General features: G+C 36.9%; 1 protein-coding gene across 1 annotated transcript in view; it reads left to right on the top strand.

Annotated features, from left to right (window-relative positions):
• Sec71 (ADP ribosylation factor guanine nucleotide exchange factor Sec71) overlaps positions 1–27,856 on the top strand; it is a 452,892-nt gene that overhangs the window by 97,435 nt on the left and 327,601 nt on the right. Inside the window, exons 9-10 of the mRNA XM_067136654.2 lie at positions 1,823–1,992; positions 15,460–15,638. Coding sequence (XP_066992755.2) covers positions 1,823–1,992; positions 15,460–15,638 — 349 coding nt within the window. The remainder of the gene's footprint in view (positions 1–1,822; positions 1,993–15,459; positions 15,639–27,856) is intronic.

Here is a 27,856-nt window from a genome sequence, read left to right as displayed (position 1 = left end):
TAAAAATGTGTTAAGTGGTATGATTTAGGCAACCTTATCCTAGGAGAGCTGGAATCTGTTCTAATTACATTAATTATTTAATTTTTTTTTGCAAATACCTTTCAAGAATTCCAGGTCATCTTATACCAGTATATAGGGTTGTCATATTTGGGCCAATACAGTATTTAGGGTAGGTCTAGATGAGTGGATGGGTTATTATTCTCTTGATAATGATACACAGTGTAAGTTTAGTACTTTTGTATATGATTTTAGGAGAACTGTTCTCTGCATGAATAAATATGCTTTATACTGTTATACATTTCGTTATGCACTTGTTAGAAAGAAATTGTACAGGGTCTGGCAGAAAGATCTGACATTTTTAGACTGGCTGTAGCTTCGGCTAGGAGAGGCACATGAAGGCGGGAGAGGAGGGGATCAACTCCACTTCCACTCTCCATGCCATTCTATTTGTGATGGAGCTATGGAACACTATGCATCAGGCGTTTGTTGTGGGGACATTTGTTAAGGCAGGTGACTCTGTAACTGTTTCGCAGTGAAGATTCCAGCAACATTTAAATGTGGGTCGACATGGTTGAGTTCCCACTTGCAACTCGATATGGCTGTGGGTTAACAATTTCAAAACAAATGCATTGGCTTCTAAATGGAAATCAACAGGAAGGCAAAAAACCATCTGTACACCTGAGAACATCCAGGCAGTGAGGCAAATATTTCATAACAGCCCTGAACATTCATCACCCCATCACGCCACAGCTCTATGCCTTTCTGAACGGTCGGTAAGGAGAATCCTTGCATATGGATTTAAAGTTCCACTCCTACAAACCAGTGGCTGCGCAGAAGTTGAGTCTTCATGATTGAGAAGATCGAAGAGCTTTTTCACTGAAAATGCTGGAAATGATGAGTGATGACATGATTATCATGATGAGTGATGAGGCACATTTCCACCTCTCTGGTTATGTGAATAAGCAGACTTTTCGACACTGGCCAGACATAAATCCACACATCCTGCATGAGTTTCTCCTTCACAATGGTGTGATGGTGTGGTGTGAGTTGCTTTGGAATAATTGGACCATATTTTTTCATTGAGGGCGGTCACGACGTTACAGTGATTTTGGATTGTTACATTGCAATGTTAAGCAACTTTCTGGTACCAGAACTACGCAGATGCTGCACTGATGCAAGTCAGCTTTGGTTTCAGCAAGATGGTGTGACAGAACACACATCTAAGACTTCAGCGGCAGTTTTAAACCGCATGTTCCCTGGACGTGTCATTTCCTGTCATAGTGATGTTCCATGGTCTGCTCGTTTGCCGATCAGTGTGTGTTTTTTTCCTTTCTTTGGGGCTCCCTTAAAAGGACAGTTTATAAGGCCTAACCCTGCACAAGGAATGATCTCAAAGAAGCAATTCATCATTCAATTTTGGCAATACCAGAAGATATGGTACAGTGTGCTATGTAGAATTTCGGAAGCAGGCTTGAGGAGTGCGTGAGAAACAGTGGATCTCATTTGGAGGGTGTTATTTTCAAAACTTAATTGTTGATCCAAGACAATTTCTTCCTGGCCTTATTAAATGGCAACAATGTTTCTTTTCAATGAACAAATAAATATCAACATGCATTTTAGTACATCTTGTTTTTTGTTAATTTCAAAAACCATCATACCTTTTTGCCAGACCCTGTATTTCATAATTTGCTTGTTGAACTGTAACTTCAATCTATTAGTAATCTATTAGCTGTATTAAGTATGTATACTTGCAATGTTGGTAGTAGTTAATAAAATATATGATTAAGCAAAGGCTTACACTGATTTTATTTTTGTTTTCCAGGTATTTTTCAAAGAAATATTCTTAAATATTTTGGAAACATCCAGTTCATCATTTGAGCACAAATGGATGGTAATACAAGCTCTCACACGTATTTGTGCAGATGCTCAAAGTGTTGTGGATATTTATGTCAACTATGATTGTGATCTCTCTGCTGCCAATCTGTTTGAAAGGTAAGAAATTGTAACTTGTACATTAAAACATAATGTCCAGGGAATGAAATCAGTTTGTGCCGCCACCCTTTTAGAAAATGTGTTATTTTTATTGCTATGTTTCTTAAGTCATAAGAATCCAGTTTAATCTCCTAGAATTTGTTCACTGCCTGAATGTTTGTTGCATAATATGAAACGTACACAGGCGAGTAACAACTAGTTTTTTCTGTTTTACAAGTACTGGTAAGATTTAACTCAATTTCTTTAGGACGTTTTTAGTTGTCTACAGTCTGAAATTTCTCATATGACTTCGGAATTGCATCTTGTGCTTCAACGAGTAGGTTAGTAACAAGTATACTTTACAAGTTACCCTTGTTATTAAAAAATAAGATGGTAGGTTCATATTTTGATGCCCTTTCATCACTTGTTCAATATTTTCAAGTTAGATTATGATGAGGAGACAAGTGTGGAAGTTTAATCCTGACCACCTTGCTGCTTTATGTAAGGAAGGTGTATTAACATGGGAAGTTACCAGATGTACAGAAGTGTTGGGGTTCAGACATGGAATCATTACATGGATACAAAGTATGTTGAGGACTTGCTTCGTCTAGGTCTTTTAACTGTAAGAAGCAGGTTGCATGATGATAGTCTGAACTATTGATTCAATGCGAAGTCCAGCTCTACAACGTAGGGCAAGTTACAGATGGGCACACCATCAAGCAAGATAAGATGTTATGTTAGTATTGTTTACTAATGAATGTTGCATATATCTAGATATCTAGTTCCTAATGTAATTGGCAAAGTGTTTCTAGAGAATATGGAAATGTTAAACATTAAGCATCATGTACAATGAGTAAAGTGGAGGCTGACTCTTATTTTGAGATGACATTACTTGGGGTCACTGTATGCCTCTCCAGAAACTGGGACATTTATTTCCCATGCATTTTTTATCCACATTACCGTTTAGAGATTTTAAATAGAGTGGAACCCTGATTCTCCATTTTTGGTGGGACCACAGAAAATAAAACCTACAACACGGGAAAACGGAAAATCCGGGAACGAATGAACCATCAACAATTTGACTAAACATCACGAAAATGAAACATGTATACTTATAATCTTACAAACACCCCTAAACCAAACCAAACTATAGCCCCAATGGGCCTTCCGCCTACCAAGCGACCGCCCTTGGTCCGAAGATCTGCAGATTACGAGGTGATGCATGGTTAGTGTAACGAATCACCTCAGCCGTTATTCCTGTCTCTCTGGACCGGGGTTGCCATCTCACCATTAAATAGCGCCTCAATTAAAGGTAATCGAAGAATGTGTGAACCTGGAACTAGCCCTCATATCCAGGTAAATATGCCTGATCTGGCCAGTAATCGAACCTGGGCCCTCCGGGTGAGAGGCAGGCAACTTAGACTGCGGGGCCAGCTTCAAACATCAATTACCAGTACGCGACTTAAAAATCTCGAAACATTACATTCAGTTTTACCAGGGAAACTTCATCAGTTTCCTTTGAAAACTTCATCAGTTTCCTCTGAAAACTTCTTTCAGTTCAGCAACTTTGATCAGCCAAACTCTTCGAAAAATCTAATACCTGTAACGTCAAGGCGAAACAACAATCAGCCACAAGTAGTTTTTAATTCTCTAATCTAATAAAATAAAGCACATTAGACACAAAAGCACCCAACATGATGGTGAAATCCTTTTTTTCTTTATCTTCCATTGTAAATTGGTCACCAGTATACTGTTCGTAGTCAGTTTGTGGAAATCATGTACCGCGTAAATTAGGCCTACATTGACTTTTAAAGGTTATGATGAACTCGAGAATATGGTTTCGAATGTAAGTATATCCTCAAGATCTCAAATGCATTATATTCAATTCTGCCCATCACTAATCACAATCAAATTGGAAAGAGAAAAAATATCATTAAAAACTTCCGAAATTACGATTATTTGTGACGTTGAGCTCAGTTGGAAAGTGCGCCGCTTTACAGTCAGTCAAAGATAAGGGTAGGATTTTTCACCTGTTCAATACTATAAAAATGTGAAATAATTAAAACGTCACATTTTAATTGTCATTTTTAGGTACCGGTTTCAGCATTGTATATGTCATCATCAGCTGTACAGTCGGTGCGAGTGCAAAATTATACAAAGTTTTTAAATGTAATGTGCACACATAAAACGGCTGTAGTTTTTATAACATTTTAGCACAAAAACGTGAAATTCTCAGTCTTATATTAGGACAAAAACAGTAATAGGCAATTCCAAAACTGCCTATGGCTTTATGTATGTAAGTTGCAACATCTGAGGTGCCTAGTATCAAACATGGACAAAAGCCATTTTGTTAATTTTTCAGTCGAGCCACATTTTTGTTTCTCTATGTTAACCTCGCGATAGGAGTGTGAAAATTTTTGTGTGTAATATTGCCTGCCCTATGAAGATGAAAACCATGGTCGACACTTAAGAATTTCATTCAAAGGCAATGTAAAACATGTTCAAATATGACGATGTCCATTTTTTAAACTAAGATTGGCTTTTGTCCAGTTTTGATACAAACATCCATTTAACGTAAGAAATGTCATTTTTTTGTCCGTATTGAACTGAGAATTACAATAAATAAACTTTTTAATGTCCACCTATTCAATACAATAATAATGTTGTTATATAGATGTAATTACAATATACTAATTGTATACAGTACTAGTTTCGACACATTTTAGTGTCATCTTCAGCTGTACAAAGAAACAGAAAATAGGCAAATTATATAAAACTCATCATAGACCTCAAATTGTGCGTAATATAAAACCCTATGATATCTACAATAAAAACAAAGACACCTAGTAAAAACTTGTTGAACAAGTTGAAGACTTGCGAGTCAAACATATACTGAACAGTTCTCAAGTTGATTGATGTCCCTGTGGACATACAGTAGTGAGTTCATTAAATTTGGTGAGCTGTTTACAATAATAAAACATTTTGTGTCCATTCAACTATGGTTCATAAACTGCAGTCACTTTAAAAATCGTGAATATTGCTGGGTAAAACTAGGTGTAATGGAATTCTTCTGTATCTAAGGCCTATGAGGTGGAAACATATGAATAGCTCCTTAAGGTGTATATAAGATCTATGTTTCTCAGTTCAAATGTGGAACCTGTGAAAAATAAATAAAAACCTCTATTAACGATTCGAAGCGGAAGGTGTTGAGGCTTTACTCAATAATATAAATGTATGCAAGACTCGCCTCATGCGGCCGTAGACTGATCGTATTGCAAGTAGCATGCAGTAAACAATGAACAGCTCGCGTCAAATGTGCATATCTGGACGGAACAAGGGAGGGTCGATAGGGGTAGGCCGAAGCAGGGCGTGCGGGGCGGGCATGTGGAGGGGATCTGGTGGGTGTGGACTACAAAATGAATGTTGGGAAAACTTGTTGCATATAATACGTAAAATTAAATTCTTGTTTGGAATTTGAATATTTTTGAAAAATGCTATAAGGAAATCAAAGGGAACTTTCGGTGTCTCGGATATATCATTTAGATTGAGATTTGCATTGAAATACTGGTCTAGATGGATGTAACAAAATTCAGTAGCATCCAGCAACGGTCCTTCACTTAAAGTCTCTAGTATTTGAATGTCTTGCTCCAAGCTTGTGAAATTATGTTTTAATTCATGGACATGTTGGCCTACCGCAGAGAATCTATTGTATCTCACGGCATTAACTTGTTCAGCATATCTTATCTTGAAGTTGCACCCAGTTTGTCCAAGATAGGTGCTGGCACAGTCATTGCACTGAAATCTATATACTCCTGATCTGAGATAAGGATTGGATTTATTTATAGTGGCTGCATTATGTAGGACCTCAGTACTCCTGTTATCGGTACGAAAAGATATCTTTACTATATTCTTTTTAAATATATTAGTGACTTTATAAATGTTGTCATTAAATGTGAAGTTTGAATAGGAATTGTGACTGGGTTTATCTCTGCTAAGCGTGGTTTGCTGACGATGTCTAATCTTACTGATTATATGTTCGATGAAAGAATCTTTATAGCCGTTAGCATAAGCTATAGAGCGGATGGTATTCAACTCCTTGTTTAAGTCAGCTTTAGCCACTGGGATCCTAAAAGCACAGTTTCCACATTTGAACTGAGAAACATAGATCTTATATATACCTTAAGGAGCTATTCATATGTTTCCACCTCATAGGCCTTAGATACAGAAGAATTCCGTTACACCTAGTTTTACCCAGCAATATTCACGATTTTTAAAATGACTGCAGTTTATGAACCATAGTTGAATGGACACAAAATGTTTTATTATTGTAAACAGCTCACCAAATTTAATGAACTCACTACTGTATGTCCACAGGGACATCAATCAACTTGAGAACTGTTCAGTATATGTTTGACTCGCAAGTCTTCTACTTGTTCAACAAGTTTTTTCTGGGTATCTTTGTTTTTATTGTAGATATCATAGGATTTTATATTACGCACAATTTAAGGTCTATCATGAGTTTTATATAATTTGCCTATTTTCTGTTTCTTTGTACAGCTGAAGATGACACTAAAATGCGTCGAAACTAGTACTGTATATAATTAGTAATTACATCTGTATAACAGCATTATTATTGTATTGAATAGGTGGGCATTAAAAAGTTTATTTATTGTAACAAACATCCATGTAATTGTCCACTTTTGAAATAAACTATCCCACTATTTTGAAAATGACACGAAAGTAAACTTCTGTTTTAAAATAAATATAATGAAAATATGTAAGAAATATGGTTATTCTTATACTTTGTTAACAATTATAACATTCATTTCAGTTCTTGCTTCACTGTATTTCTAAGCAAATGACCTCTACTTCATAAAAACAATCAAATCTTCAAACTTTCAAATCTTCAATACAATCGCATTTATAATCATTAACAGCTTGTTCATTTTCTCTACTAAGAGAGGCATTTAATTTCCACTCTTTTCTGAAGTGCTTGCCTAGTAATTTGTCAACATCTTTAAGTTTCTGTGGGTTTACATTCACGCTAATGTCAACAAGTAAAGGACTCTTTATCATTAGATTTGGCTGTCCTGCCTTTGTGATCTTGCACTCAATACCTGTGTTCAAATAGTAGCCTACAACACATTTAACTACGAAATTGCCTCTTTCCGTGCAACGGAGTACAATTTTTTTTACACTGTGAAATCTTGAAATGAAGTTGCCTAGCAAATTCAGATAAATCTCTGCTTGTTCTTTCCGATTCAGTGGTTCCCAGATTTGTCCTATGACTTTACCGAGCTGTACCTTTTGAACACCTCATGATATTCATGATATTCATCTGGTCGTCGTCATCTTCAGGTCCAAAAATTCTATCTGAGGCTAAATGTGAGTGTCCAACAACTGGAAATACCAGTAATAATTTCTTTGCCTCGTTATCCAGCCACGTATAAACAGACACATTGCCAGGGCGCAGTTTGCTTTGAGATGTGCCTGTTACAACAGACAGATTGTAACAGTAGATTTGTCTGAAATAATAAGCCGACTGATCACTTAATTTTGGCAAAACAAGGTTCTTTTGGCAATCATAGGAGATTAAAAAACAGTCCTCCCCTTTTTCCTTCCGATGTCGCTAAAAATTCTCTGCTTGTTTTTTGTGGATAGTTCTCTTCAAAATTAAGGGTGATCTTCTCTCTTCATTCTTTTAAAACTTAATACTTTGTTCTAGTTCCAAGCATGTACTGCACTCATCTGTGTCCGGAGAAGAAAACCCTAAATTGAACCTGGTATTTAAAATGTGCTGAAAGTAAGCTTCCTTTACTTGCAGTTCCACTTCTCTACCTTCATTATACATACGCAAGTTTAGGTGGACACTCCAAAACATTGTCTTCCATATTAAACGAAAATATTTTCCAAAATACTTATAAGTAAAATGCTGAAAAAGCATTAGCATTAAACTTCCAAGCAGGCACCGACAAGAGAATGTTAACAAATGGTCGCCATGACAGTTTGATGTCACTTGTAGCAATTTGATTAGCTTAAATGGTCGTGTCCGTTTTTGATAGAAATTACTTTTGGAGGTGTCCAATTATGAAAGAAGCTGCATATTTCTATGTTAAAAATAATGTAAAAAATGTTCGTTTATGGAAGATATGGGCAACTAATTCAGAGAGAGCATTAAAAATACTATAATAATCGATTCTTAACTGAATTTTGATTTAGGTTGCGCATGTCCGTGTTAGATATTAGGCACCTCATCTGTTCTGGTCTCGATAACATAATTGTATAGGATAATATTAAAATACTAAATTTTTGTTACTTAAGAACTAGCAGTTTCGATTCCTGTCTGAAAGCCCAGTGACTATTTGGTGCCCTGAGGGAAATGCCGAAAACCTGTTTGGTGATACACTCGAAAAAAGTAAAAAAATAAACATCTAACCCTGGACATAATGTAGACGTTTTGCAACTACGAACATTTGATGAAACTCATTTCGTCTTCATGTAGAGCTGTCGAAATGCACTCTGTCTTCTTCCAATTGTTGTGGACACTCTCTTCTTTAGGATTTCCAAAAATAACCGGACACACTTTTTTATAAATACAGAATTTATTTTTTCAATTTACAAACATTAGTCACCTTCGAAGTACTGACCATTAATACTAATATATCTGTTCAAACACCTTTTCCACTGCACGAAACACTTTTTGTACTCATCCTTTCGGATGCCTTGCAGCACGTCCTTCAATTCTCTTTTCACCTCCAGAATATCTATGAAATGTTTCCCTTTCAGATCCCTTTTCATCTGGGGAAACAAAAAGAAATCACAAGGTGTGAGAACAGATGTGTAGGGTTGGTGAGCAAGTAGTGTAATGCGGTTTTTCACCAAAAAATCGCGCACAGAAAATGATTGTCATGGTGGAAGAACCAGTCCCTACTCTGCCATAAATCTGGCTGTTTCAAGCCAACATACTCATGCAACCACCTCTAAACACTCGGGTAGAAGTCTTGGTTCACATACATATATTTGTCATTATATGTAGTATAGATTAGGTAGAAATATCCAACCTTTAAAATTGAGAACCGTTCATTGGCGTATCATTGCATCAGCGTTTGTTCCTAGTAGTGCAAAGAATGTTGTGCTGTGAGGTTGGAGTTGAAAATGGGTCTTACGACGGATGAAAAAGTTTACGTATTGGAGCATTATTTTCGCTTGTATGGAAATGGGTATCAATTCAGGCTAAGTTTGAAGTTAGTGGCAGAACAATATCGCGAACAACTTAATAAGACGGTACCAAGCAACATAGTTATGCAGTCTGTTGTTACGAAATTTTGTCGTAGTGATAGTGTGAATGGAAGGGAAGGTATGGTAGGTCAGTAACTCTGTCCACAAATGAGAATCATGGACGTATCGTCAATCAGGTGTTGGTGTCGCAAAAACAAAGTCTTCTACGACCATCGTTTAAATTGAACTTCAGAAATACGTTGCTTCGAGATGTTTAAAGACATAGGTGGATTTCTGTACTGAATGCAGGTTGGACAATGATTGATGGAGAAAGATATGCATGCCAGGATTGTGTATTGTTTAAAATTTTTGGCCATGGTGTATGAGGGTCCAGATTTCTTGCTCAATATGTGGTTCTGTGATGAAAGTCACATTCATTTGGACATTTTCATCTATCATCAAACAACTCACTTTCTTGGTTTCAAGAGGCCAGGTGTTAAAGGAAGGAGAACTGTAGTTATCAATACGGGAAAATAAAACTAATATCATATGATATGAACGGCCATGCACATGACAGCTGCAGTATATTTTGATGCATCATGTCAGGTCAGGAACACCTTGTTACCGTGTGTGACAGTAGACTGTACTACCTCCTGGGCTGAGTGGCTCAGACGGTTGAGGCACTGGTCTTCTAACCCCAACTTGGCAGCTTTGATCCTGGCTCAGTCTGGTGGTATTTGAAGGTGCTAAAATACGACAGCCTCATGTCGCTAGGTTTACTGGCACGTAAAAGAACCCATGCGGGACTAAATTCTGGCACCTCGGCGTCTCCAAAGACTGTAAAAGTAGATAGTGGGACGTAAAGCAAATAACATCATTATTATTATTATTATTATTATTATTATTATTATCATCATCATCATCATCAGGCTGTACTACCTGCGACTGTCTGGCCGAAGGTCAGGCGGCCAGTACCAAACCTGGCAAAAAACCTAGGGGAGAACCAATAGCTATGGGCAGATGAACTCTCCCTTAGTAGGTTTGATAAAGCCTTTGTGTAGGAAATGACACATAAATTCATCATATTTCAGGGCACTCTTTTGCCCTTGGGGTGGAAAACTTCCCTTAAAGGCAGATGAACCATATTTGGTCAACGGCATAGAACGTCCTGAACGGCGGACCAGACGTAAGGACAGCAAGTCCCTCCTCGGCTGGAATGGCGGACGAAGGCTGCAGTGACTAGGAACCCTTCAGTCGTCTTACATCTGCTTGCCAGTGAAAACTGTTCCTTAGTCATCAAGTACAGTGCGTTTGTTGAAGTACAGCAACACTCACTCTAAAAGAACCTCATGCACAACAGTCTTCCAACAATAAATTGACCTTTCGAAAAGTCCTGCGGCGAACAGGAAGTTGCGACGGGGGCAGGATTGTGATGTCTGGAAGCCTCTAGTGAGAACTTGGCACGTAGGCGGTAGATAGTTGCCTCCGAACGCATAGGTGAAGAAGCATCCTGTCTGGAAGACAAACCTACTTTATTACGAGTGTTTGCTATCATCATCATCATCATCATCATCATCATCATCATCATCATCATCATCATTTTGATGCATACCGTAATTGTGAGATTTCAGAAATAAAGAGCAACATCCTTATGGTTCAGATTTCATGGAAGACTGAAAGTCTTGTGGCTATGAGCCTGATATCAGCAATTGCATAAAACTATAAACTTACTTTTGCACTTGTTTGAAGTCTTATATAATATGTAAAATATTTCTTCATTCACAGTTACCTGCCATATGAAAGTTTTGTTTAAGCATTTATTCCACATGTTGCACTCTGGAAGTCTATCTGTCCATTACCCTTTCAATTTCATCATTCTGCCTCCATCTACATTGAATCTTCTTTAGCTTCTCTTTCAATCACATTGTTCTTCAAACTGATCAATTTTTCTGGAATGAGAGGCAGCAGACCTGGTCATGAAAGCCAGGCCAGACAGCTCAGGATTTTGTGATGCTGAGGCTGTTAATGGGGTGTATATGTGTAATATTTGCAATGTACACTCTTATCTCTACTCATAACTAGACATCAGATTTACGCTAATGCAAATTTTGTTTGCCGATATGTCTTTATTTTATTTCTTTACTAGCTGATGTACCCGTGCTTCGCTACGGAATTCTACATTGTATTCAGAATTCTAGATTAGGTAGTGTACACATTAGGAGCAAGATTGTATTAAATTGCATAAGCTCTTAACGTTACCCTAGAAATGCGACAGGGAAGTCACCAAACATCTTTTCTCATATGAAGACTTTGTTAGGAAATGTTCATTGTAATGGTAGGCCCGCTTGCCTATCATCAGTCACAATCAGATTGGGGAGTTTTCATTATAATGATGAACACTCGCTCTCCACCGGCCTTTTTACATCCTCAGAAAGTCTGTTATAGTTGTTTTCCCAACTGAAATGAACATAGGTCATTACAATGACGTCAGCAAAAATGGCACGATTAACAGTACTATGCTGCCGATCTCATCATCATCTAGGTATTCTGCCTTATTGGCAGGTCTTGTCATGGGATGAACCTCTTCCACTGTTGCCTGTCCCGCGCCAAGTTTTTTATGTCCGAATATTTATTTTCTTGGATATTGTCCAACATTTGATATTTTTTCCTTCCTCTTCCTCGTTTGCCTTACACCATTCCTTCTATTCCTTCTTTCAGTAAACAGTCCCTCCTCAAACAATGTCCGATCCAGTTCATTTTTCTCCTTCTAATGATTTGTAACATACTTAGTTCTTCTCCAACTCTTCGTAATACCTCCTCATTCCTTACCCGGTCTTCCCATTTCACTCGTTCTATTCTCCTCCATACCCACATCTCTAGTGCCTCCAATCTTCTCTCATCTTTCTTTCTCAATGTTCAAGTCTCTGCGCCATACAGTGCTATGTTCCAAATGTAACACTTAGCAAGTCTTTTCCTCAAATCTTTGTTTAGTGGTCCACAAAGTAATTTTGATTTTTTCTTAAAGCCTTCTTTTGCTATGGCAGTTCTTTTCTTAATTTCTGTCGTGCAATACATATCATCTCTGATCATACTTCCCAAATACTTGAAGTTACTGACTTGCTCTATTTCTTCTCCCCCTATACTAATATGACATTTTCCACCTTTTCCTCCAATTATCATACTTTTGTTCTTCTTCTTATTAATTCCGATCTAACAGTCCAAAATTCAAGAGCTGGAATGACCAACCCTCAGACAGTCATGATCTGTGAACACTCTTCGTCTTTCTTCGGCGGGGGGGCAGGGAGTCTTAATAGTGGAGAGTCACAGGGCAAAAACTATGTCCTTTTGCTAATCTGTTTCTTAGGAGTACCCGATGAGTCGGAAAATCTCAATTCATACCCTGGTGGCGGAAAAAGATTATCTGACTTGGAGGCAAATTATTCCTCCAAGCCAGAGGAGAAACCCTTCTTCACTGCTAATGTGGAATAAATAGAATGTAGAGTTTTATAAAAGTGAAGAGGAAGAAGCTTTTCTTACGAAACGGCTCTTTTTAGGGTTGAATTTTGAGTTATTTAGTGAATTGTGGTGCTGTTTGGAATCGGCCTAAATTGTAATTCTTTGTTGCTAGTGACTTTACTTCGCACTGACTTCTTATGGTGACGATGGGATAGGAAAGGGTTAGAAAGTACAGCCCCAGCATTTGCGTGGTGTGAAAATGGGAAACCACCGAAAACCATCTTCAGGGATGCTGACAATGAGATTCGAACCCATTATATTCCGGATGCTAGCTCACAGGTGCGCCCCCCTAACCGCATGGCCAACTTGCCCGGTAAATTGTAATTCTAGACCAGGGCATACTACTACTACTACTACTACTGCTGCTGCTGCTGCTGCTACTAAGTGAGTCTCTGCCGTAAATGTACACACTGCTTATTCAAAACAGCGCCTCGAAGTAGGGATCGCATAGCTGAAATACTATGATGAATCAGTGTGTTACATACCAGCAGTATCAGTAAATGTATGAACCAGAGGAATGGCATGTTAAAGAAGAAAGTTTTCCAACTCCCCAGCTATTTCCCTCCAATATTCAGTCAGGCTGTCATACTCGGTACGCAGCAGTAATCCCTTTTATCGGAGTTCAATGGCACCGTAAGGGACAAAGAATATCACAACAAACAATGGTCAATGTAATGTTATTGTTGGTCAATGTTAGGTGCTTTTGATATTGTAGGCCTTCACATTTAGTTTTCTTCCGACTCTGAAATACCACCCTTATCATAGTCGGTACGGTAAAACTGAATAAGACATAAATGATTAGAAATAATATTATTTATAACTTTTGTTATGTAGTACTTTTCGATAGGACCAATAACATAGTTATTTAAAACTTAAATTTTAGGTGCCTTCCCCTAAACTACAATTTCATCCAGGGTGAATAAAATTGTTTATAGCTTAGACTGTAGTTTCTTATTCCCCGACTCTATATACTGATTTTGATTAAATTCTGTTAAAATTAAAATTATAAAATTCTTTTATTAACAACCACCTACTCAATACAATATAATTAATTAAATGTAAATTCTGTTCTCGTAGCTTGGCGTTGATATGGACTTAGCAACAAAAATACAAATTCATGAATATCTGTGTTATCATAGCCGGTACGGTAAAAATGTATAAGACATAAATGATCGGAAATTTAATTCTGTATAACTTTAGTTATGTAGTATTTATTGATAGGACCCCTATTAATATAAACATTTGAGAATTAAATTTTAGGGCTTCCCCTAAACTACCATTTCACTCCACGTGAATAAAATGATTTATAGCCTAAATTGTAGCGGCTCACCCCCCGACTTTACACACTGATTTTCATGAAATTCTCTTCAGCCGTTTTCTTGTGATGCGTGTACATACATACAGATAGACATTACTGAAAAGTAAAGAGTGCATTTCGTTGTTACTGTGGACATGACTGATACAGAAATACCATTATTTTTAAATTCTGAGCAATGTACAGACATACTCTTTATTTTATATATATAGATTTATTTATTTATTTATTTATTTATTTATTTATTTATTTATTTATTTATTTATTTATTTATTTATTTAATTTGTTTGTTTGTTTGTTTCTTTATTTATTTATTTATTTATTTATTTATTTATTTTTTATTTATGTATTTATTCATTCATTCATTCATTTCTTTCTTTCTTTCTTTCTTTCTTTCTTTCTGACTTTCTTTCTTCGTATGTGGAGGTTAGGGCTTTCGGCCCTCTCTTACACTTAACCACAACATACCAAATCATACCAGCTAGAATCAGTCAAGAAGCTAGAAACACGTGAGTTGCATCTTTTTGATTCGCTGGACATTATGGAGAATGTGAAGCATGTACCGGAAGATATCCAAGGAAACCTCGGACTCCATCCGCAAACAAAATATCGAGATGTCCTTAAATGAAATCTGGGCTACGGCATCATGATAGCTATAAATAAATATTTGGCTGTTACTGATAATGTGAATCTACCAGAATGTTTAATACCTACACTTGCTACCGATGTGACCGCTGTCCTGTCACATACGTAGACATAAAGAGATCACTTTCCGCATTAAACCTAGTTTTAACAAACGCCGCAGATTAATACAAAAAAACTTGGAGAAGACTGTTGTAGTGTACTGCAAAACAAATTACGGACAGTAAAAGTCGGGTGTGTAGAGTAAAATGAAAGAAGAGTGCGTATTTAAGTGTGTTTCTTCACTTTTTTAAAACACTATTTCCTTATAACCTTACTAATTGATGTATCATGTGTGTTAATTAACATACAGTGTCTTATGCAGGAGACGTCTGCATATTGTTTTAACAGTGAACATTGATAGATTGATACCTCCCACAAACTATGCACGGATTGTTTGTACTAGTTTGTTTTTCATTCAGTTGTTTATTCATGCTAATAATTTTATATATCGGTGTGGGTAAATTGTGCGAGAGTAGTAAAGGAATGTTACGCTTGCATTTCGTACAAGTGTTTTATAGCACAAAAACAAGTGCACACTTAAATGCATATTTCATGACTTTTTGTCACATAGTTGAACGCTTATATTGGTGATTTGTACAACATATAAATCCAATGCCTATAACAGAATAATTAAAAGTATTGTTCATTTTCTGAATGATCAATTTTTAACATTACCTTGTCATATGAAAATAGGCTTCTTAGTTTTTTATAACTGATGTTGTTTTTCTTATTAATAATTGCATCCTTCAATTTAGGTTGGTCAATGATCTCTCCAAGATTGCTCAAGGTCGTCAGGCTCTAGAACTTGGTGCCACACCAAATCAAGAAAAATCAATGAGAATTCGTGGCTTGGAATGCCTGGTATCCATTCTTAAATGCATGGTAGAATGGAGCAAAGATCTGTATGTGAATCCAAATTCTCAGACTACACTTGGTAAGTTCAAACTGTGTAGTTCTCTACTTTCACTTAAGGTTTTTTACTTTTACAAAGAATTTGATAATATGGGTTGATCTTTTTAGGATTCTGGAGGCCTTGGTTTGTTTCCGAGACTGTCCAAGGATTTTAGTTCTTGGGTGAGGGCTGTACGTACTTTACTCAGCCTTTTGAGAGAAACTGATCAATTTTTCTGGTATGAGAGGCAGCAAGCCTGGTCATGAAAACCAGGCCAGACAGCTCAGGATGTTGTCATGCTGAGGCTGTTGATGGGGTGTATATGTCAATGGGACTTCTTTTAGAATGATCTTTTCATTCAATAGAGATCATTTTCCGCATTATAGCTAGCTTTAACAGACATACGTCACAGATTAATACCAAAAAACTTGTAGGAATTTAAAGTTCAGGATCCTCTCATGTTTTGCAGTTAATGTTTTTGTCTTGTGTTGTTTGTGTTTGCTCACATAACTCCTCCAACATCTTGACATATCTTGAAATATATAGCAATTTAAAGCACCCTAAACATTGTTGTATGTTCATTATTAAAAATCCTATCATTAGTAAACTGAGCTTTGTCTGGAAGAAAATGGTGTTTAAATATTGGGATTTTAGAGTATTCTGTTGTTGCAGCCACTGGCAGAATTGCACTCAAGGAGAAAGCTTGCGTAGTGAGACTTACACAGCCTGGGGGTGGTAGGAGTACTGTAATTGGCAGTGTAAGATATGCCGCACACTGCTTTGACTCGGTACAAGCTCGTGTTGGACATTCTTCCTCGTTGAAGTTTCACTGCAGTCATCTTTTATGGCTTTGAGTAGTGAAAGAGTTGAGTTGAAGTGAGCATGTGTAAACAGACAAGTCAGGAGTGAATTCCAACTAGCCATACTGCATAGGGATGGGATATTCGATTCATTTTACTGAATTCATTAATTTGATTCTGTTCGCGCTACTGAATTGATACAATAATCTGATTCATGGCACATTAGTGCCCGTCTTGGCTGAATGGTCAGCATACTGGCCATCGGTTCAGAGGGTCCCAGGTTCGATTCTCGGCCGGGTAGGGAATTTTAACCTTCATTGGTTAATTCCATTGACCCCGGGGGCTGGGTGTTTGTGCTGTCCCCAACATCCCTGCAACTTGTACACCACACATAACACTATCCTCCACCACAATAACACGCAGTTACCTTCAAATGGCAGATGCCGCCCACCCTCATCGGAGGGTCTTTCTTACAAGGGCTGCACTCGGCTAGAAATAGCCATACGAAATTATCATATTTTTAAACTTTTACTTCAGTTCTTTTATTAAATTCTTCCAGTTGATTTTAACATACACAACATTTTACAATACTTTACAACTACACATTTTGTAAATATGGAAGTACAGTACTTGTTGTACAGAACCCAACCATTATGTTTACAATATTTATTAGGTTTAATCATATTTTTAGTATTATTTCAGTTCCTTTTCTACATTTTACCACTTGAATTGTACAGTTCACACATCATTTTAGAACACTTTACAACTACATAACATGGACAAAAACATAGTTTATGACATCTGTTATTGTTTATCATTATCAATCATACACTTTTCACAAGCACACCAGTTACTGGTTGATTTACCAGTGACACATTTCTTGCAATACACTTTCTTGATGCAGCATACTTGGCATTTTGTACAGGTGGGCTTGTCATATGATGAATAGAAATCTGGTGTTTTGTTACGACAGAATGAGCACTGGTGACTTTTTTTTGACCGGGTGTCTCTCTACCACAAGGAAGGGTTGCTGGTTGCCTCTTGGACAAACAGTGTGGCAATCTTAGTTCATTCATGAGGTTCAAAATAAGCATCTTTGAGAAATTTCCAAAGAATTGCATGCGCAAAATAAAGTCCAGACATTTATAGCTGCAAATCCAGTACATTATAGAAGATGTAAACAGGCTTGATGCTGACCGAGTAGTGTACAAGCAGCTCATTTGGTCAAGAACATACACTCCACAATTTGTAGAGTTAGAATATCACAGTAACCAGATGCTTTTTATCATTGTCAGATATTTCAACCTGCTTGTGCATGGTACTCAAGATCAAACATTTTTTCTTGGTTTGTACTGGTAAACAGTAAGAGTTTTTTTGTCCATTGACCAATATCCTTGATGAAAAGCATTCTCCACTTGTGTCTTTGCAAATTGGTGGAAGTCCTTGGTGATTTGATCGCATGGTACCAACGATAGATGTGCCTTTGGTCAGCAGGGAGTCTGCAAGTTTTTATGATGTAAATAAATTGTCAGTAATGGCATTTCTCTTCTTATAAAGAAACGGCTCCATGGGCTTCAGAACCACATGTTCGCCAAGTTTAGTACTTCTGTCCCTCTCTTCATCTTTTCCCAAGTACATGAAACCATTCAAGAAGTATTTGGTTTCAAGGTCTACAGCCAACCAGAATTTCAATCCAAACTTACCTTATTCACCATATATTGAATCGATTTACAACGTGCTTTATATGGTAGGAGTTGTTCATCAACTTTGACATATTCACCGGCTGTAAAGCACAGCTGAGAGTTTTCAGCAAAAGGTGACCACAGCTCGGAAGCTAGGGCGCATTTGTTGTTGATAAGCAGAGTTGAACGCATTGTTTTTCTGTCAATCCGGCGGAACCTAAGCATTTCCTTGAAGCGATAACGTGACATGGTTTCGTCAAATATTGGAGGTCCCCATCCTTTGATTGTTCTGCATCTCCAAACTTCAAGAATCTGACATACAAGATTTTATAAACCTTACTGTATATTTCTATTGTCAAGTATATTACACTGTATTATATGATTTCATGCCTAGCAACATTTACAAACTGTTCTAGAGCTATTTAATTTTTCATCGAGTTTCATAAACATTTAAAAACATAGTGCCATTAGCACATGTTTTACTGCTCTCCAAGAACTCACGTCTGGCTTCATTTATATGATTGATCCTCGACCTCTTCAAGATTTTAAGAACTTTCAACACCTAGTGCTACTGCCAAAAGTGTCATAATACTTCATGAACTACAACTAGTGGAAAATTTATACATCACCTCTTATTTTCTTGTGCGTGTTTTTTATATGTTAAGTGATCGGCTGATGATGACCCGAAACAATGGTCGAAACCGGTACTGCTTATAATCAACTAGTAATGTAACATTACATTTCTAATTCTACATGTATTGAAAAGGTTGAACCATTACATAACTTCTTTCATTTTAATTTTGACCAGATGTCGTTCACATCTAACGAAGAATATGCATTGCTCCCCTTGTGTACACTAAAACAATGAATGCTTCAAGTTGTACCAAAGAAGTGTCCCATCAACCTGACTCCAATTATCTGTGAGCAGCTTCAGTGGTGCACTTTTGAATATGCTTCAGCATGGATTCTGAAAACAGTAGACGCCATGATGTAGCCTCATTGTGTCCAATATGTCTCCTTGCATATGGAGTTGGTCCTTTCTTATCCTTCATGACATTTTGTACACCAAATCTACCTCTTACAGTACCATCTTGATTCTGTATTTTCCACTCAGTTTCGTCGTGAGGACTAAGATTGGTTAGTGTGGGGGTGTTACGCTCATTATTGGTCGCTGGGCACAAAGTGGCGAGATCAGAATCTGTTCCAGCCTCTGAAGAGCTGCTCACATGTTCCAAGTTTTCAACAGGAACCATCAATTCTTGATCACTGGAATTTTCACTGTGTTCCTCAAGGAATGCAAGGCATTCGTCAAGAGTCAATCCCTTGTACCTAGACATTTCAACTCCAACAAACTGCAGTTCCAGACCATCCAGTGAAACTTGTAACAATAGATGTTTGAAATTGAAACATGTGACACTGTGCGCAAGAGGAAAAGAGGAGAAAAATCTATAATGACTGTATGCTAAAACACATAACAATAGATGTTTGAATTTGAAAAAAGTGACAGTGCTAGCACGAAGAAAAGAGGCAAAGAAAAATCAATTACAACGATCCCCTTACGGAGAAATTCATGGTGGTCATTTTGACCGCTTTTGTCATTCTAGGTAAAATATCAATTTATTCAGTTCCAGTGGAATATTCAAGAGAAATATTCTGTATGCTTAACAAACTCAGAATCTTAGAAAAAGTCATAAATTTTCAATGCACTGGGGTTATCCTTGTAAAAACAAACATATCTAGGAAGATCTTTGTTGTCAAAATGACCGCTCCCATCGTTGTAGTGTTATAGCCTTCTCCACTTATAGTCTGCTGATATTCTGTGTTAGACCCTCATTCAGCCTTCTGACTTCTCTGTATGTTCTATCATTTTCCTCATTTAGAAGTCTGTCAAATTACTACTTCCATCTCACCCTTACATCTTTCTCTAATACTCACCCTTCTGAGTCTTTTATTTGTCTCACATGGGAGATAGATGTCTTTAGTTGCTCTATATATATACACACACTGTACTTTGCTATCTTTCAGATGTTCTGACATCATGGGATATTTAACAAAATACGTAATATCGATGGTTTTGAAGAACGAGAGTCATAATTAATTGTTTCGGACCCATAATTATTAACCAAAAAATGTACGTTTTGTTCTCTTCTATCATCTCTAGAGGATGAAGTTTTGAATTTTCATACACCCTGTATATGGATGCTGAAAGGTGTACCAGTCTGTAATGTTTGTATGCATTTTGTATGCTTTTTGTTATACTAAGCCATTCTGCGATAGATAACTACTAAATTTCTCTCTCTTTCTGGAGTAATGCGCATTCAATTAATTTAGTTGAAATACATTTAATCTAAAGTAAAGTTGACTTTCAGTGATACGTAATCAGATGGTTTGAGGATTTTATGTTACAAAGAATGTTTTTCCTGAGAAAAAACAAAACATATGTTAGTGTTAATTAGTGTGTGTATCAAGGAATACCTGATATACTGTATTAGTTTTCAATGAAATAAATTGTGAGGAGAAAAACTATTAAAAAATCTTGACGATGCCCAAATACAAAGTCGAATCTAATATAAATGGGAATTTGAATGTACCGCTGCTGTTAGTAATAATTCTGAGGTGGGGCTTTGCTAGGATGTTGGTGGGGATGTGTGGGGAAGGGATTTGCACGCGCGAATGATGGTGGAGAGCTAGGGTGCTTCAGTATGCCATGAGTGAGCAAGAGGTATGCACATCTGTTGCACAATGCATCATCATCAAATTTCTCAGAAAAGAGGGCACCAAACCTTCTGAAGATTTGAGACAGCTCCGCACACAGTTTGGGGAAAGAAACACTTTCGCAGACTAGAGTGTCTGAGCGAGCTAAAAAATTTGTGGCAGGAAGAGAAGCTGTAGAAAATGAACCTCATGAAAGAAAATCGCAGACAGGCATCACTGCAGACAACATTGTTGCCATTCGTGACATGGTGAAGATCGGCGAATACAAATTTCGCTGATTGTTTTAGTCGTAGGAATAAGTTACGGAAGTGTTCAAACCATTATCCGAGATGAACTCCATTTCAGAAAATTGTCTGCCAGATGGATTATTCGTCTCCTCAACCAGGAAGTTTTTCAGAGACTCCTGCGTCGCTTTGAGGAGAAAGGAGATGATTTCTTATGTCGTATTGTGACTTGTGATGAAACTTGAATGCATCATTACACCCCAGCGTCAGACCAAGCAAGCATGGAGTGGTGGCGAAGAGACGAAGCAGGTCTGGTCAAGGCCAAAACATGCCCACCGGCTGGAAAAGTACTTGCAACCATTTTCTGGGACTCCACAGATGTTTTGCTGGTGGATTTTCTTCACGAACAAAGGACATTTAATGCAGCCTATTACAGACGTGCCAACTTGCCGAATTCAAGTGGGAGACTCCCCAGTTTTTCATCGTTCTTCCCGATCGCCGGGACCGATCCCCTAATTTTCAGAGCAGTTTCAGTAATTTTCTTATTATTTTAAACTCCCGCGTGTTTTCTCGTTTTATCGATATATGGCTGAGTATGGCTGGTCGATAGTAGTTCTAATAATCACAACTGGATGACAGTCTGGTGCACGGTGGCCAGTCCTGTGCTCCTATTTTTTGTTTATAATACAGACAAAAACTCAGTTAGCTTAATAATAGGAAGTGGAAGTCGCAAGCGAGTAACCTAACCTCAGAAGTAGCACGCTGTAGATGTCTACCAGAGGCAGGACCTGCATAAGTGCTCTGTTACGTCACGCAGTAGTGCTTCTTGGTTGTATGTCTCAATATATATATGTTTTGGCCAAAATGTCATAAATGAAATATGGTGCAGTGTTTAAAAGTACTTATAGGGAAGAGTTTCCGTGTTTCAGTGAATCCAGGAAGGGACCAATGGTCATATTATGTACTATGTAGGTGTGATTTTTCAGTAAATTGTGCCAACCACGCAGGGCCTTTGTTTCGCAAAATGCTTCCTGATTCGGAAATCGCTAAAAGATATGGGTGTACTAGAACAAAAACATCGGCTATCATAACAGAAATGTGCATGGAAGAAAAGGCGAAAATTGTATCACATTGGTGGGTGAATGCATTTTCTGTTGCTACTGATGGTAGCAATAAAAGTGACTAAAATATATCCTATTCTAACAGTTTTAGGTCTGAACTCAGTGAAATTCAGAGTTGTCTACTCTCTGTACCAAATTTAGAAGGGGATACTACTGGAGCTAACATTGCCAATCTTTTGCTCTCAACTTTTCAGGAATTCTGCATTCTGTTAAAAAAACTGCATACCTCTTGGTGCTGATAATGCTTCAATAATGGCAGGATTAAAGAATGGTGTGGCAGTATATTTGAAGTGGGAAAATAGTAACATAATCATCGTAGGCTACTCTTGTCACCTAATTAATCTTGCTGGAGAGAAGGGTGTGGTGTGCTTGCCCGTAAATGTAGATGAAAGTATAATTGATATATTTTAATATCTGGAAAGGGATGCTAAGGGGAAAGAATAGTTCAGAGAATTTCAGACTTCACACAGCACAGAGATCTGGAAAATTCTGAAGCATGAGCCTACTCAATGGTTATCACTAAGAAGGTGTTTAGATAGGATTTTGCTGCAGTGGGACCCGGACCCTTTGGTTACTTCATTCAGGAGCGAACTTGTGATTAAGGATTCTCAGATGGGAACTTTGAAGACTTACAAGATTCCTAAGCACAGTCTAAGTGCAGATGTGTCTTGTTTGTCTGAAAAGGTGAAGCATTGTCATAACATTTCACGACACTCCTCAGTTAAAAGGAAAACCTATCAGTTTCAAAAAAAAAAAAAAAAAAGCTACTGATGACATTTGACATTAAGAACCATGTATTGTCACGTGAAGAACGACTGTTCATGTTCCTTATATCAAATTTACATATATCTTTTTGCCTTATTCTCTCAAGTTTTATGGATATCTTTGAGAATCCTAATTTAGCTCTTCAGTCAAGTATGCCGCACATCTTATTGAGATCAGTTTTGGATGAACTATTGAAGAATGTGATGGCAAGGTTTGTGAAACACACGTTATTAAAAGCTCCTTCTCTCTCCTTGGTGTACATTATCTTACTCCAGCAAATCAAAAGGATGATTGTGATCTGATGATCGAGAACTCTGCGTTTGTTTTGGTGAACACTTTGAGGTAAAGTGCATATTGTTTAAGTCTGTTAGAAAGTGTTTCCTTCATCATGTGACTACATGGTACACATATTTCTGTTTAAAGATGAAGTTTGAATTAATGCAGAAGTTGCAAATATTTCTGTTTTGAGTAAGGCATCATTTTCTAGCCTTAGATTTTTCATTAACATGTTTCTGAACATTGTGACTAGTGAAATGGAACATTTAGATAAAGAAACTGATATTCTGCACTCCCAGTTCTGTAACTTTCAGCTTGAAGAAACAGACCTGGCAAAAGGAAGAATTGATGTTCAGTGGGCATTGGTAGGTCAGATGAAATCAGCTGATGGTGTTCTTAAATATGTCAGACTCTGTAAGGTGATGCTTGCTATTTTATCATTTCCACATAGCAATGCAGAATGTGAAAGGATTTTTAGCAGAGTCACAAAGGCAAAAACACAGTACAGATCCTGGCTGTCTGAACAAACTTCGAAGATACTTTTAACTTTAACTTTAACTTCAAAATCAGTTCAACAAGGCAAGTGCTTTGAGCAAAAGGCAAGTGCTTTGAGCAAAAATTTACTTAGAGGGCTGTCAGCTACTGGTGTGCTGAACAACAGTTAGTTGTAATGTGTTCAGCATGTTGAAGGATGAGAAGTCACTGTTCCTAAAGTTCAGGTATGTTCAGTATTTAGTATTCACACACACACACACACACACATATATATATATACATATATACATCATCATGTTCTTATCATAACAGGTTGGTCATAATTAGGGCTCGGATGTTTAGGAAAAGTCATATTTTTTCTTTGTCTCTATTTTCTTGTCTGGTTGGATTTCGGTGCAAATCAGGTGATTATCGTCACAATTAAGTGATTTTAATTTGTCATATAAATGCATATTTTGGCTATTTTTTGCCACAAGGTCATATTTTGAGCTATTTTAGTAGAAACGTCATATTTTGGTCATATTTCGGCGGTTTGATGACAGCTGTAAGTGTGCAAAATCATCTTCAACTTACCGAATGTGAACTAGTGTTCACAAAACTGCTTCTCGGTATCACGATGTTGATACAATTGGAATACCCTGTGTACAATGAAGGTCATAGACCTCACCCTAACCAACCTGCTGTACTCGGCAACTCGGTCTCCCAGGTAGAGACAGAAATAATCCGGAAAATCCCGTCCCAGCAGTGAGCTAATTGCTAATTGCTTCTAGTAATCGCTCACTTGACTTTGTTCAGATATTAGAACCTCAACCTCCTTTCACTTACACAAGCGTCAGTTTACAGTAAATCGTAACCCAGCACACATTCCAGTATGCCTGAGGAAAAGTTTACTAGTGTTAAGTTACAAAGCTTGGAGAGGAATATTTCTGTACAGACGGTTTAGTTCTATTTTGCAAGTTATGTGCAGTGAAAGTCGTGGCTGAAAAACATTTGAATATGCAACAATATCATAACATGGCAAAACACAGCAGCAATGTCAAACGTCACTATGTCGATAAGAAGAGGCTGCAATTGATATTCGATAAGGCTGTTACATCTTCAATGATGGACAGATGTTCGGATTTTTCAAAGGAACTTTATGAGATGATGGTGTCTGCAAACATTCCTCTAAACAAGGTAACAATCCCCATTTCAAGAATTCCTGGAGAGATACACTAAAAAATCTGTTCCTACAGAATCAACACTGTGAAAAAACTATTTATCGCTTTGCTTTGAAGATACTCTAAATCGAATACGACACAGTGTAGCGGACAATAAGATTTGGATATCTATTGATGAGACGACGGACACTGTTCGTGACAGTGTAAAACGGAAAGTTCAAAATGTGCCTAATCGAAATGATGGTTTTCATCGTGTGTGCAAGATAAATGATGGTCTTAGAGGAGAAGGTACCAGTACACTTCAAGATGAGTGCATACTCGACAGCAGTGATTTAACATTATTTAAATATGCACCAATAACGTCTTGTGACGTAGAAAGGAGCTTCTCTTCTCAAAAGAATGTGTTAAGTGGTAATCGGAGGTCTTTCGCGCCTGATGCTTTGAAGATGAATCTTGTCATACACTTCAATTCCACCCACGGAGAAGAATGAAAAAGGTATGTGAGTTTGCACTATAGGCGCTGACGCCCCACCATAATGTATTGAAAGACATCTACTTAATTCGTTTCTTGGTGCTCAGTTTAAACTTTAACGCATTTGAATAATGTTAATGAAATCTGGACTTAAACGTTCCAGAATATATATTTTTAAGTAGATTGATTTCTAGTTTTCTCGTATTTCAAACCACCAATGCAGGGTGAAAAAAGGTTTGGACTTTTAAAATGTTGTGTGATCTGATACTCTTAGCGAAATTAGTACTCTATAGGTATGTATTCACAAAAGTTTGATAAATGAATCAATGATAATAGACTGTGAATAATTGCTGCACATGTATATTCAAAACTAATATTAAAGTAAGAATAAAGAATTTAGTTAACAAATATGTATCAGAGGAATTGCCATTTCTATTTATAATTTATTTTTAAATGACCATATTTTGATTAATCATTTTCGGGTCATATTTTGTAATTTTTACGTCATATTTCGTCACTTTTGAGCTCATATTTCGTCATTTTTGAGGTCATATTTGCTTGCTTATTTGGGCTATTTTTAGGTCTTAAACATCCGAGCCCTAATAATAATAATAATAATGATAATAATAATAATAATAATAATAATAATAATAATAATAATAATAATAATAATAATAATAATAATCTTTAAGATTCACAAGAAAATCAAAAGGAAAACCAACATTCGCATTGCTGAAGGCATAATTTAACAGATAAGTCCATCATTCATCACATCTGTCTTATAGCTGATGGTTAAAATTACGGAATCTCGTTTGTTTGGCACACCTATTCACAGATTTCAAAATACATATCTTAATATTCCGTTGTTATTTTGTAATCATCATTTAATTCATCAAAAAATCTAGCTAAACAACTTGAACGCACCAATAACCTGTTCATATCGCTATCGTTCAGGTTAAAAAAATTATCAAAGAAACATACGACAACGTTATGATCCTTCATAACATTAAAGTTGGGCAATAAAAATTAAATCAATCTCCCCTGAACCCCATTGGCAGCTGCACCTGAATAACAAATATCTGAAAATACAATCATCACCAACTACAATGACTCAAGATCTACGATGACTCTGCAGCCTTGGTATCCTCTGTGAAAGAAACCTGGAAAATCTACTTCAGCTCTAAGCACCAATTCTATAATCTATAAGAAGAAATTAGCTAGCAAGAAAATCAATTTACTACTCATAAGTAAAAGTTACGCATTCCATGTGTGACATGGCTCACATCTGCATGGTGTCATCAACTAATGAAGATCTTATATCATCCTCCGATATTGTGCGCAATTACCTATATTGTGTCTTAAATTAAGGTATCTTTGATGATCATCATACAAGTGTCTTCAGTACACCTCGAAACATTATCGCAAATATCGCCTTTATGCCTAAGTAGTCATTACTCAATATTGCAATCAAATTCATATGCATGACGAAATCAATCTTCACTACAACAAATATCACTGGAACTTCCAACATTGCATTATTCCATTAAATGCTTAATCCCAAAGACACATTCTTCAACGATCCACACAACATTAATCACTCACATTATTCAACAACCCTATCACAATAAACCTCTTATTTTATACACGTCATGTTCAACAAATTCCCATTTTATTTTAAACATACTCAGGCACATTATCTTACGAAGACTATTCATCTTGATACAACTATCAACACAATATCACCACGATAATATCACTATCACATTTGTGAATACTACGCCTAATATAAAATATGATCGTAGATGACTCTAAATCACGCACATTTAATTACTTCACGATTCCTTTCAAAACACAGATCTGAACCATAAATTAAATTGAGGTTCATTTATAATGACACTACCTTAACACATGCGTCATCCATGCCTAAATTTCACCTGCATAACACTTACTAGTGGCCGCTCAGATTCTCATAATGCAGTGTACAGCAGATCATAATTTTCAGGATTATTCACATTAAAATTCACAATATTCCTACCCATCGTAAGGTAATGATTGACAACTAAACGGTTGCATTCAAGTTGTATGTCTAGGCATGTCACATTTTTGACATCATGAAATTACACTACTCTACTTTAAGCAACTACATAGCAGGATAAATAAGACATTTATATTGAGTACTTATCGGCCGCTGACTTCAGGAAGAAGACACCTCTCATTCTCCAGTCTTAGTTTTTTTATCTGTTTGTATCCATCCCAACACTACTCGAATCCTTCAAGACCACATCTTAAGTTAGTTAGCCATGCTGGGATTTATGAACATCTTATAAACTTCTTCAGTGGTACTCGACATCATGATACCTGAAACTTGTAACAGGCTATTAGTATAATGCTACACACATGAATATCATTTACATTATTATCAGCCAACACTTGCCTTAGTATTTTAGAGAGAACCAGATATATATCTTTCCTCTTTACAATGAATTTCTTATTACCAATGACAAACTTGCAATTAAATTCAGATTTTCATATGATTTCATTCTAAATCGT

Source organism: Anabrus simplex, chromosome 1 (assembly GCF_040414725.1).
Source record: "Anabrus simplex isolate iqAnaSimp1 chromosome 1, ASM4041472v1, whole genome shotgun sequence".
Classification (NCBI taxonomy): Eukaryota; Metazoa; Arthropoda; class Insecta; order Orthoptera; family Tettigoniidae; genus Anabrus; species Anabrus simplex.
Note: the sequence above shows the minus strand (reverse complement) of the source record. Positions and strands in the feature narration are given on the sequence as shown.